The following is a 12764-nucleotide window of genomic DNA, read 5'->3' as shown; positions in this document are numbered from 1 at the left end:
TGCTTATTTCAAGAATGGTAAAGTAACCATGAAATCAAGCAAGTTATATATAATTTTGGCAGAAGTGTCATACATTAGTATTTTCTTCTGGAAGAATATTTCTGTTTCAACATTTCTTGGTGGTTTGGGGAGAAGATGAAAAAAGTGATCATAAGCTAGGAATTTTCAACTCAAAATTTTCTTGAGGTGAAATATGTTGTTTTGGGGTTCTGGTTCCAGGCCAGTTATACTCTGACCAGCCTGTGCATCAGGCCTGAGTGCTTCTTGGGGCTGGGGGTGTGTAACTGAGTACTGAAGGGAAATATCACTTCCATGCGATCTCCATGTAGATAACTTCACTGTTTTGGAGACTATTGCTTAGCAGTAGGTGATGCCAATAATGCTTTATTTTTTTTTAAGTGTCATGGTTAAAATACCCTGGGGTGGATTGTGGTGTCTCTCTCTCTCTCTCTGTTCAGTTCCTAGTAAAGGACAAGATAATAAAACTTCCGTACCTTACAGATGTGCCACAAGCATTCACTTAAAATAGTGAAGTCATTCTTACCAAGCTAAGGTACAGACCAGGTGTTCAGTATTCTTCCTACCTATATGACTTTTACAAATCCATTATACTTACAGTTTTCCTACTTGTGTCATTTAATTTCCCTCAGTTTCACTTTGTGCCTCCGAGATCTCCTTCAAAACCACCTTTTGATGGCTTCCAGGAATGATAGGCAACATTGACAGCACTGAGGTTTTCTTTGGGACTCATCTCTGCTCTGGCTTCTCCAGAGAGATCTTCAGCAACTACAGAGATTCCCTGACAATATCACATACTGAGAGGATGGGGAAAAGTTTGTATTGAGACAATAACTTCCAAAGATGAAGAAAGCGACAAAAGACACCACCTTTTACTAGTGAATTTAGGTCTACCATGAAGGATGCATTACATTTTGACATGTATAGAAACCAAGCATTTACTTTTGGCCTGAATGAGTTTTGTGTTTGATTAAAGGAAACAATAAAATAAGAAAAGACCAAACATAATTTTCTATGAGTCACAGCACAGTGTCTTGCATGACTCTTGTGTGCAATATGCTGCATCAGTTCACAAAATGGTAGGCTTTGGAATGAAGAAAGATAACAGTTAGATCACTATATAAATTGTGGAGGAGATGTATGCCTACACTGCCATTTCACTGAGAGATATGATTCAGCCCAGATAAGAGGACCAAATATTAGGCTTTAGCATTTGTGAATACTAGCAGCTCCCAGCTGTGCGCTAGGCTTACTGTGTTCAGACCACACATCTTTTTCCTGGATAACTGGCAAAAAGTCAATGAGGGAGAAAAAGTCTTGTCACAGGATGATCAGGAAAGCAACTGCACCTTTAATTTGACCCACAAAAGATTACTGTTTGGGGAAGAGGAAACGAAGGGTACCGTTCCTTGGGAGATAAGAAGAGTGCAGTGTGTGAGTGTTACCAGAGCTGCACCAGACAGAAACAGGTATTTCCATTTATTTCAGTAATGGATAAACTAGGCTCCAAATTATTTATATGCTTGAGAATCTCCAAAATCCCTACCCTAGCATTTCACAGGGTCCACCAACACCCAAAATTGTCCGCAGTGGTGCAAAATCTGATCATGCTAAGTAATAATACAGCTTTGCAAAGCTGCTCATTCTCCTGTCCTTTCCATTTAATTATAGTAGTATCACATTTTATTTTTTTTTAGTGCACTTATTCTTCTTGAAAAGCAAATAATCTTTTCTACCAAATATTATTTGAATAAATTTAAGGATTGTTGTGTTTTCTGCACGTTTATTTTGGTACAAAGCTCAGATATCTGTGTAACAAGCTTTGCCTCTCATTTAAGTGGCTCTATGTATCAAAACAGGTAAGTGTTCCTGGTTTTTTGAAACCAAAATATTTTTCAGATTCTCAGCAATAGGAACCCTTTTTATTGCTTTTTAGTGGAAAAAATATTCTATAAGACTAGTAAAGTATGCTTTTTTTTTTTTTTCAGATGTTATTAGGAATGGAATTTCATAACGAGAATTGAAAAATACTCTGCACAAGAAAGAACTTTGCAAGCAGAGTTCATCGAGATACGTAGGCAGATTAACTTGCCAACCTTGTTTTATCTGGAAACATCATGATTTCATGGACCTTTGCTAGTAATCTTGAGCATATGATTAGTTTCTAAGGCATTAACACTAGCCTACAGGAATTATTTGTTACGCTGAGCTAATATGTCGGTACTATTAAGGAGCTATAGCACTATCACAGTCTAAATAAAGTACTGGTTGGAATCGACAACCATAGTTCTCATCCAGGCATCCGAATAAATGTTGGTAGATTTTCTGAAGTTCTTAATCCGTAGTACCTGAGAAATCTCCATGTTTACTGGCATCCTTTATATATATATATTTATATACCTATATATATATATATAGGTGTAAATGTATCTAAGGTGTGGGTAACTTTTGGTCTTTCTAATTGTAATGATGGTTAATGAGCTTCCTTTGAGGCCACCTTGGTCCTAATATGGCAATAACTTCCATGTAAAGCCTCGTCAATTTTAGTGAAGAGGACAAACGTTGAATCCCAAGAGATTGCTGCCATCATGCACTCAGTATGAGTAAGTTATCTTTCCCTTCATAAACTTCTGCCTAATTCCTTTTTCTTTTCATAAGTACTCATGTGAAAGCCCAGACTACATTTTGCAGCTCAAAAGTGAGGTTGGAATTTTATTTTCTTTAGAAACTTTGATCAATTAAGGTATTTGGGATTTATGGAATAAAAACAGATTTATGGTCTCATTTCAGTCCGCGTTTGTCTAAGTTGCCCAGCAAATAAAAAGCATCTTACTGTGTAAAAGTGGAAGCCCATAGGTGACTAATACCTGCTGTTGGGGTATCACTGCTGTTTTACTATTTTCTAGGTAAATATCCATATATTTTTAAAGACAAATTTAAAAAAATCTACCACTGAACATAGCTTCATTTCCATTTTTGGTGGAAACAGACACCAAAATACAAACAAAAGACTTTTCAATACTTGCAACAAAATAATTTGCTCATCAATTGTATTTTAAGAAATAAAATAAATGGAAACGTGCAAAGTTTTGGCCTTAGATCATAGCAATAGCCAGAAATACCAGAATTATCAAAATGTTTGTTTGTGTTTGGGTAGTCCTTAGGATGAGATCAGTTGTGCTTTTTATCTACAGAGATAACTGAAGAGAGCAGTATTTGTCTTTATTTTTATATTTATGAGTTAATTGTTCTAAAGCAACTTTCAGAATACCTTCTCTCAGTGCTAAGCCTGCTGCATTATTTGGAGATAGGAAAAAATAGATAAAAGAGAAAAGAACATTAAGTCTCATGAACCATATAAGAAAAAAGATGTAAAATTTAGTATCAGAACAATGCAGGCATGGAGTGCATGAACATGTTATAAAATGAGCAACGACTGAAGTAAATGCCCATGTGATGTGAATGTGAGTCTACAGGGAAAACATCAGAAGGTGAGAAAAGGGAAAACAATGCCATTGCAACATAAAGGATGGTGTACAGACAAAATGTGATAGTCTGAATACTAAATGTGTTATGTGAATACTGTACTTGAGCCGATCCTATACTGCAGAGTGTTATGCTGTCATATGTCATCTGGGCTCCCTTTTCTACTTATATTTACCACGCACATTAAATATTCAACTGCTTTTCACTGATGCGTGCAGTAATGCTGGCCTTGTGAGGAGCTTTCTTGTCTTTCCTAGCTAAGACACATCAGATAACCTTATTGTCTTTGCATCCTAATGTTTTTGTACCTTATGTTATGACACATATTAAATGTGTTTCTTGCAATGTCCTTTTAGAAGTTTTAGTTAAATCCTGTGTTTTGAATGCAGACTAATAGAAAATAGCAAAGGATATTAAGGGGCTGTTCTGCTCTGAAAAACAACTGTCAAAAATGGCATTGTGACATTTCCAATGACTTCCAGAGAAGAGCTGCTCATTTTACAAATCTAAAGATGTTTCTTCTTACCCCACATTTGACCTGGCATGGGAATAAAGCTGGGCTCTCTCTGGCTCCCACCATCAACAGTAACGATTCTGCCATGATGGGTGATCTACAACCATGCGAATTATGTGAAAACAAATAAATCCCAGCTTTTTCCCTGATCTGTTATGCTGACTTTGCTAGGCTAATAAAAATAGTAAAAACTTACTTCCATCGATGAAATAATATTGCTTCAATAACTTATCATCAGACTGTAATAAGTTTACCTGTGCTGTACAGTCCTTTTCTCCAAATAGTTGACATGATGAGAGTTTTCTCAAAGTAAGGTACTACAGAGAATAAATCAGAAGTAGCAGGGAATACCCTTTATGCTTCCAGCAGCAGCCTTACACAATGTAGGTTATATAGACCAGACTGCTATTTCCTTCTAGCAGTCTACTCCCTGTCTAGATCCGAGGAGCATCAGGAAAGCTGATAGGTGAGAGTCGGCTTCTGCTCACTGATAGTTCTGCTAACCTGCAGCTTGCTGCCCGCTTGGGAAAGCAAGCCAGCAAGGACGTGTCACGGGCTGGCTACGCTGGCCATGGTTGAGGGAGGCTGAGAGCACCAGTTTGGAACAGGGGCCCAGTCCTCTTTCCTTTGGTCCTCAAGTACTGCTGGCTTCAGTATGATTTTAGGGCATGTAAATGAGTGGTTTTAAATATCTCTGACTTCATGAGCTTATATTATTGCAAGGTAAGGGCCTCAAATGCAGTGGAATTAGCTACACAGGGCAGGGAATTTCAGAAAAACGGCTTCATTTTTAAAATATTTTACTGTACATATTAGTCTTTCTCAACAGGCTGCAAGAGCACTGGAGACAAAAGTTACAGTAGATACAAACGTGATCAGTCTGATGGTCCCCAATGGCTTGGCCTGGAGTCGTGGGTTGTTCAGCCACACCATACGAGGCCAATCTGGAGCTGACCTCTACATATGGTGAGACCCTCTGTTCACTCTCTGCAGGTTATGACAGCTGGGATGAGCTTTTCAGTGGCCTGGGGCACCCACAGCTCCGCAGCTGGTGCTCTGGAGGAGCAGTAGGTGAGTGGCTTGTCTGAAAATCAGGGTGGTAGCACTTCCCATTTTCAGTTGTCTTCCCCAGCTTTACTTACTCATTTTACCACGCTCTTGAGGCTGGCAACTGAATATTATTGTCTTAGTCGGGTCAACACTGAACATTCAAACTTAGGCTAAGAAGAAGAACTATCAATTTTCTTTCAAATAATTATATTTGAATAAGAAAAATGTTTTTAAAAAATTCTGTGTTGTATTTTTGCCCTTCTATGGCTCTTAAAGTCCTCTCCACGCTTGTGAGGGTTAGCAACTTATCTGCTTTCATGGAGGCTGAAATCTAGGCATTGGAGCATGAATACCAGCCGTCTAGGGCAGAACTATTTTTTCAGATTGTAGGTGTTGAAAATATTGCTACCCTAGTTTCACAAATGAACAAACTCTGAAGTATGGAAGTGTCCTAACCATCTGCAGTAGGAAAGACTATAAATTCAGGATAAGAACAAATATATACTGATGACAAATAGACCAAAGTTCTTTCACTAATTACTCTCCCTTATGTGTGTGTAAATTATTTCCCCTTTAGGATTTTTTTTGTTTCTATTTTTTGCATTTGAAGAAGTAGAATGCTAATGCTGCTCTTGCACTATACTTCCTAATATTTGAGAAATTTTCTGCTGGAAAGAGGAGGTGAAACATTGCTTTTTTTCATTTCAAATAATGTCCTAAAACTCCTCTAAAATTTTTTGTGACCTCAAGACATAAACTGATGAGTACTGGCTCAGAACTGGTGCAGTGTGAAAACTAACCTGCTGTATTTCCCATGATGTATTGCTCTATAGCTCTTGAAAATAAAATATTTTTTATAGTTCCGTGATAATGGCAAGATAGAGGTATACAAGAGCAAGACAAACAGATAAAGCCAGAGTGAGACTGGGGGGAAATGGTGTAGTTGTTACATTCCTGATGTCCACATCTTTTAGTCAAATGATAATTAATAGCCTCATAAGTATAAATATGTAAATAGCTGTGGAATGCATTATTCATGGATCACCAGGCATTAATTATTGTAATTAAGTATCATTTGCTACGTTCATATTACTAACCTTTGCAATTAATGAATATCTTAGTTAATCGCTGTAGAGCAGATTCAATCAGAATTCTGTGTCTGTGCTATGGAAGCCTGAGAGAGTATTATTGAATTTAGATTTAATATTGAACATCTCTTACATGCTTATCAGTGTATTTTTAATGACATTAAATGAGAATCGTAACCTCCAGTGCACAATACTTGTCCTTGCACCCAGGAGGGTGTAATAGTACCAGCTGGAAGAGGATATGAAAGCATCAGTGGTGCATATCAGAGCACATAGCACTAGCTACCTTAAGCAGAACTTTAATTCTGGGACATGAAATCTACCACCACTTTCAAGTTTCATGTATATTCACATGTACAATAGAAGAGGGTGTGCTTTGTGAGGAAGTGCTGTCCCAAAGGTGCAGCTGATGATAGTGTTCAAGAAACAGTTTCGAAGTGCAGACTGGTCTGTTCACCTGTCGGTGCAGGGACACATCTGCCTTTTCCCAATGCAAGCAGAACACAGCCCTGGCAGGACGTGCTCCTGAGCCTGGTGGGGCCTCAGGGCACTCCTGAAACACAAAGTGAAATGAACAACCAAACTCTGCTCTTTTTTTACTTTCTGGAGATTTATTTCAGGTAATAGTAAGCTAAGTAACACAGAAAGAAGACTAGCTGGAGGCTTTTTGTTGCTTTTTTAGACTATAGTTCTTAGAACCAGGCTTTGTGGCTCTTAAAGTAGAAATTTTGAAGGATGTTTTACTGCAAACAAAGTTTTCCTTAGTTTTAGGGAGAATCACTATATAAATATAAGTTCAAGTACGAAAAGTTAATAGATACAAGTAAAGTGCCCTCTTGACTGAACTTTTGGCTGTCAGGACAGGAAAAATATTTGCAATGAAGGAACAAAACCTGATTTCATTGCTATCAGTTTGAAGCAGTTTTTTTTCCTATTTTTAGGTTCATTAATATACTGTAGTCACGTGCACTGAGTAAAATGATTATTTAATCTAGTTTCTTAAAAATTAAATGTTCTGGGAGTAAGAGAATCTAAGTAAGCATACAACAGCAAAGATATTTTCAAATTCACAAACATGGGCTTTTTGCAGTTAAAATTGCGATAGGATACTGCTGGCAGAGTCTGAATTGTATTAGAGCACCTGCAGAAGAGGGTCAGACAGAGCCTGTTTTTTAAGTTGACAGAAGTAAGATCTATGGTCCATAAAGCAAATCTGTCATTCCTTGTGTATACTTCTCAGTGAGCTACCTCTCATTTAGTTGCCAAACACATTAAAGAATACACTTTCATCCTACAGCTCATGCAAATCCCTTTGCTTTCCCTTCCAGTACCTCTATCCCTGCTGCCTTTCCCCTTTCTTTCAGAAATCTTACTTCTGTCTCAAGCCCTAACACTCTTACTTCTCATTACCCATATTTCTGAATGACAGTCGCTATCATCTGAAAAACAATTTGAATCTTAGTATCAAAATAGATGGATCCATTACAGATAGTATCGGTATTCAGCATGACAAGCCATACCTCCAAAAATCATGAGCTTCCTTGTTTTTCTTTCATTTGCATGTCTGGTATCCATCCTCTAATTCTGAGCATATTAAGATGATGGTTTTCCAAGCTCTTCTCAACACCCAAAGTGGTATGATGCTGTTTGGTTGATTTTTTTTTTTTTCACTTTTTTTTCTTTTTTAATGAATACTGAGATTTTCAAAAAAGCATGAACTTGTCTAGGAGTTTGTGTTCTAAATAAACAACCAAATATCATAAGATCTGAAATACAGTTGCAACACTGGAGATGTATAAAGATCTTGTTGTTATATATTGGATGTATTTACAAAAAAATTAGTGCTTAGTGTCATTATTCATCCAGCTGTTTTTTCATGTTTGATTCTATAGCTTTTTAATTAATCTGACATTTGTTTATTTATTTTTTAACCTTTTAAACTAGAAATATAGAGTCTGTTCTTCACTGGGTGTGTTGGAAGACCTGTGTGTGTGTCCTGGTTTGGGCTGAAATAGAGTTAATATTCCTTTTCAGGGACTAGATGAGTGCTGTGTTTTGGATTTAGCTTTGAGTTTGGTATGGGAAGAATGCTGATAGCACGCTGATGTTTTCAGCTGCTACCGAGACTCCAAGGACTCTCCGACTCCCCATGTTCTGCCGGTGCGCAAGGGCACAGGGAGCAGGGAGGGAGCACGGACAGAGCACCAGACCCAAATTGGCCAATGAAATATTCCATATCATGGAACGTCATGCTCACTATATAGAGGAGGGGTGGTTGGGAAGGAGCTCTCTCTCTTGCTTCCGGGATTGCGATTGCGGGATCTTGGTATCTCGGGGTCGGTAGCCGGGAACGGGCTGGGGATTGGTTAGCGGGTGGTGAGCAATTACTCTGTACATCGCCTGTTTATATATTTCTTTTTGTTTTCCCCCTATCATCGTCATTGTTCTCGTTTTATTGCCATTATTAAACTGTTCCTATCTCAGCCTGCGAGTCTCCCTTCACCCCTCTAATTCCCTCCCCCATTCCCAGGTGGGGAGGGGGAAGGGAGGGTGACCAGCTGCGGGGGTTGGCTGCCGACCAGGCTCAAACCACGACAGTGTGGGACAGGTCCAGCCTATGGGCTACGATAGCTCAATGGAAAGGGTGACACACCAATATGCCAACAGAAACCCTGCAACACTCAACAGTTTTCTATGTCTTGACAGTACACAAGGAGGAACCAAGTGATAAGATTCACTTTAAGCCATGCAGATAAAATCCCTTCCTCTCCGAACTGTTGGTGTGGGGGGCTTGTTTATCTGGTCGTGCTCTGTAAGGTACCCAGGGCTCCGCAGCAGAGGCTGTCACCTCGGTGGGTAACGCAGCGCTGGAGCGGCTGCAGCGCTCCGTGGGGAAGCACCCGCCTGGCCTGGGGAGCCCCGCGGGACCTTTGCCCTCCCTTGGTGTACCTGCCAAGTGTGAAAAACATTCAGAAAACATGGCACACTTAAAGCAAATGAATAGAGTAATTAGCAGAAAATGAAGAGAATAAAGAGACAAAGGCAGAAGGTTTATTTTGTGTATAAAGGTAGGAAAGTTATGTACACGTGCACAATGTAATTGAGAATAGAGAAGTACAAAGGGGAAAGGAGCAGTATTTTGGAAGTCAGGGGATGTTTCATGATGACAAGGCATTAGTGGAAGGGAAGAATTCAATTACAGGTGTGTATTCAGTTAAAGAGTGAACTGGTGCTCTGCTAATATATTCGAGATGAATAACTTGCATATTGTTGTAAATCCATATAAAAATTGTATTTAATACTGTATATACACTCATATAAACTTTCTAGCATTGAAGACAAAGTTTTGGAATCTCTATACAGATTTATTCTTTGTTTTTCATATTATACACATAGCTATTTTATGTCAGACGTACTGTTATTACATGTATTGCTTTCTAGCTTTCTTCAATATTAATACCAGAATGAAATTTTTGCTTACTGTAGTCTATCTTCTGGTGTATATTCTATAAAGTACACAGCAGTTCAAATTATGTGGGAGCTGAACTAAACCTGGTGAGGAAAAAACCCCAAACTTTATTGTGATTTTTCTCAATTTCAATTTAAAAAAAACAAACAAACAAACAACAAACTTGTAATGATGCTCTGAATGGTATTCAGAAAATAACAGACTTTGGGACATTTATGAAAGGTGGGAAATAAAAAATAGAGGTTTGATCCTCAGGCAGTGACTTCTGCTATATCCTGTTGTGGCAAAACAGTAACCATAACATCTCACTTATATGCATTTTAAGGTGTCTTAATGCAACTGTAAAATTAAAAGTGGGATTTGCTCTTCCTGAACACTCCAAGTCCAATCCACAGCAAGCTGGGTAGAACTAAAGAAATGGGGTCAGGTTTGAAGTGGGAAACTAATATCAGTGGGCTCAAGGACTTCTGCAGTAGATCAGCTGTTCTCTCTGGAGTCATAAAATCTTATGTGGTGTTAGTTAGTCTCTTCTATAACCCTGCTACATGCCATATCACTTAATAAAACACTACCTTATATATGCTTATTCTTTTGAATCATCACTCAAGGATGCTTTTTAAATGACTAAGAGGAGTACAGAATCTATACAAATGTAATCATGACTGCCCAAAGATACAGTTACACCATTCATAAATGGGTTTTGCCTTAAAGAATTGTTCGCAAACCCCAAAACTTGCTTTTCATTGCTGTTTTGTATTTAGCAATGTACTTCAGTTGTGTCTACACTCTCAAAGGCAACTACACAGATATTTTGTTATTGTAATTTTTTCTAAACCTCCTGGTATTCACAATTTTCAGGCCCCTTACTTTAATTCTTTAAAGAATCCATGGACATCCAATCACCTGAATTACCTTGATTGCTTCCTAAGAAGGAAATATCCCACATTTTTTCCGATGTCACTTGTATCTATTTATGGGGAACATAGGTTTACTTAAAGCTGTAGAAATCATTGAGTAAGCGACAAATCTATGATTTTAAAGTCTGGTGTACTTACTGGGCCTTTCTTGAAAGAGGAATCATTATGAAGATTAAGACAGCTGTATTTTATATCAGTATAATATATTGGAAGTATATAGGCTACCAGAGCAGAGGCTCAGAATTAGTGACATCACTGCAGGATTGCCACTAATTCAAATGGATGTGAGAGTGTCAGCATGTTGCCAGTTATCAATCCAAACCATTACCTAATTATCCAAAAACATCCTACATGATTTCATAGACGTGAGACCTCACTGTCAAAGAAGCAGCAATGAACATGGTATGTGATGCAAAGGTAGTGACCATCTGTCAGATTTAATGGTAAAATTAGCGTTATTGAAGGCAGTAGGTCTTTGCCACTTGTTGCAGTAGAGTTTGAATGCCACCATCAACAAATCTTATAGTTCTCATTAATATGTACTGCTTGTTGGTGTGTCCCCCTGTTGCACACTGTCAGTGTGTATGCAGTGAAACGCTTGGGTGGAGGTGGGATGAAACACCTTTTAAGACCTACTAGTATTTGTTCTGAATGTTCTGAAATTAAGTGAAAGAACAAAACCAGGTGAAAAGCGATTCAGAGAAAATAATTCAAAGAAATGTAAAACAAGTTTTAAAACTCTGATGTTTGTATTGCTTTGCTAAGCAGTTTGGTCAAGGCATCTTCTGCTGCATTAAGATACAAAAATTTAACGACTGTTTATTAATCTTCCTGTTCACCCCACTCCACTGCTGGATCATCATCCATTCGTAGAATGAGATAGGAGAGAAGCTGAAAGAGATTCTGCCACAACAGTAAAGAGACAAAAAAGGAGAGGTCGCTTACATCTACCTCACAGCGGTCTCCAGCATAGTTCACATCGCAGAGGCAGTGGAACTTGTTGAGTAGGTTCTGGCAGAGGCCCCCATTCAGACAGGGGTTGGAGCTGCACTCATCAACGTCCTTTTCACACCTAGGTGAAAGACTGCAGATAGTGAGCATCTGAAATCACAAATCAAATGCAGCAAACAGGCACATTTTTAATTCAGAATCTTTTGGGGGAAGGAAGGGGAGGAGGCTCTATTTGAAATCTGTGGTATATTTCCACACGTGTTTATGATTTTATTAACTACCTGATTAGCCACAGTCAAATCCTGAACTTCCTGTGTTATTTTCAAACACAGATAGTTAGGCCAGAAATTTCATCCCTGTAAAGCATTTCGTGGTTAATGGTGCTTAGCATTGTGAAAGTTTGTGCACAATTTTAGAGCTAAACTGGTGCAAGTCTTGCTGACAGCTTGCTTATCAGTTTTCATCGTTCCAGGGAGCTGAGGGCATATTTTCCTTCTCAGTAGTCAGGATGTAAGTCAAACAAATGTGTGATTTTCCCAGCTGAGTGCTCCTGGGAATATTCACCTGCTTTTTTTTTTTTTTTTTTTTTCTCAATTCGAAATGCCACTAGATCCCAGCAGAATCTCCTATCCAGTCTGCTGAGAATGGTAATAATGGTGCAGAACGGGGTTTTGCAAGTCTAAATATGTATCATTAAATGTTTTTGAGTTAATTCTGATGATAAAGGAAGTTTGATTTCTCATAATTTCTCAAGACAACCAATTCAACATTAATGAGGAATGTATGAGTTTGTCTGAAAACTAGTAATTATTAACTGATTTTTCTGTTCTGTCAATATTCCCTTTTAATTCCCTGCTCCTTTTTTTTTTTCATATAATGCTAACAGTTAACACTAATCTTTCCAGATAAAAACCCAGGTTTATTCTTGAAGAAGAATGTGAGAAACTCCCTTTGAATAAGGATTTGGTTTGTTCAATCATATTCAGAACCATGCAATAAATTTTTGGTGTTACATTAGAGAAGAGCAGTTCTTTATATTAAAGACTCATCTGAAATTCTTTATTGATCTCTAGAAATGTTTCAACAGTTCCCTTCAATGGTAAATTATATTCATATATTTCAAAAAGCTAAATTAATTTATTTATCCAATGTATAAAACTTGTATAGCTATGAATTTACCTATGCAAATAAAAAAAAAATCAGCCCCCCAAATATTCCAGGGACTTAGGCATTTGAGTCTATCTGAGTTTCAGGAACACTTAAAAACCGAA

At 38.0% G+C, this 12764-nt stretch overlaps 1 protein-coding gene across 7 annotated transcripts in view; it reads right to left on the bottom strand.

Moving 5' to 3' along the window:
• Positions 1-12764, bottom strand: part of CRB1 (crumbs cell polarity complex component 1) — a 128264-nt gene that overhangs the window by 35731 nt on the left and 79769 nt on the right. For 3 of the 7 annotated variants that reach the window (XM_042804365.1, XM_033000651.2, XM_033000653.2), the window contains exon 11: positions 11488-11614. In XM_042804365.1, the coding sequence (XP_042660299.1) occupies positions 11488-11614 (127 nt within the window). Of the gene's footprint in view, positions 1-9176; positions 9709-11487; positions 11615-12764 lie in introns of those variants that run through there. The other 4 variants (XM_033000652.2, XM_033000654.2, XM_033000655.2 and 1 more) reach the window with 3 other exon arrangements.

This window comes from Tyto alba, unplaced genomic scaffold, assembly GCF_018691265.1.
Source record: "Tyto alba isolate M040663 unplaced genomic scaffold, T.alba_DEE_v4.0 Super-Scaffold_1000006, whole genome shotgun sequence".
Taxonomy (NCBI): domain Eukaryota; kingdom Metazoa; phylum Chordata; class Aves; order Strigiformes; family Tytonidae; genus Tyto; species Tyto alba.
The sequence above is the reverse complement of the archived record's forward strand: the minus strand, read 5'-3'. Positions and strand labels throughout refer to the sequence as shown.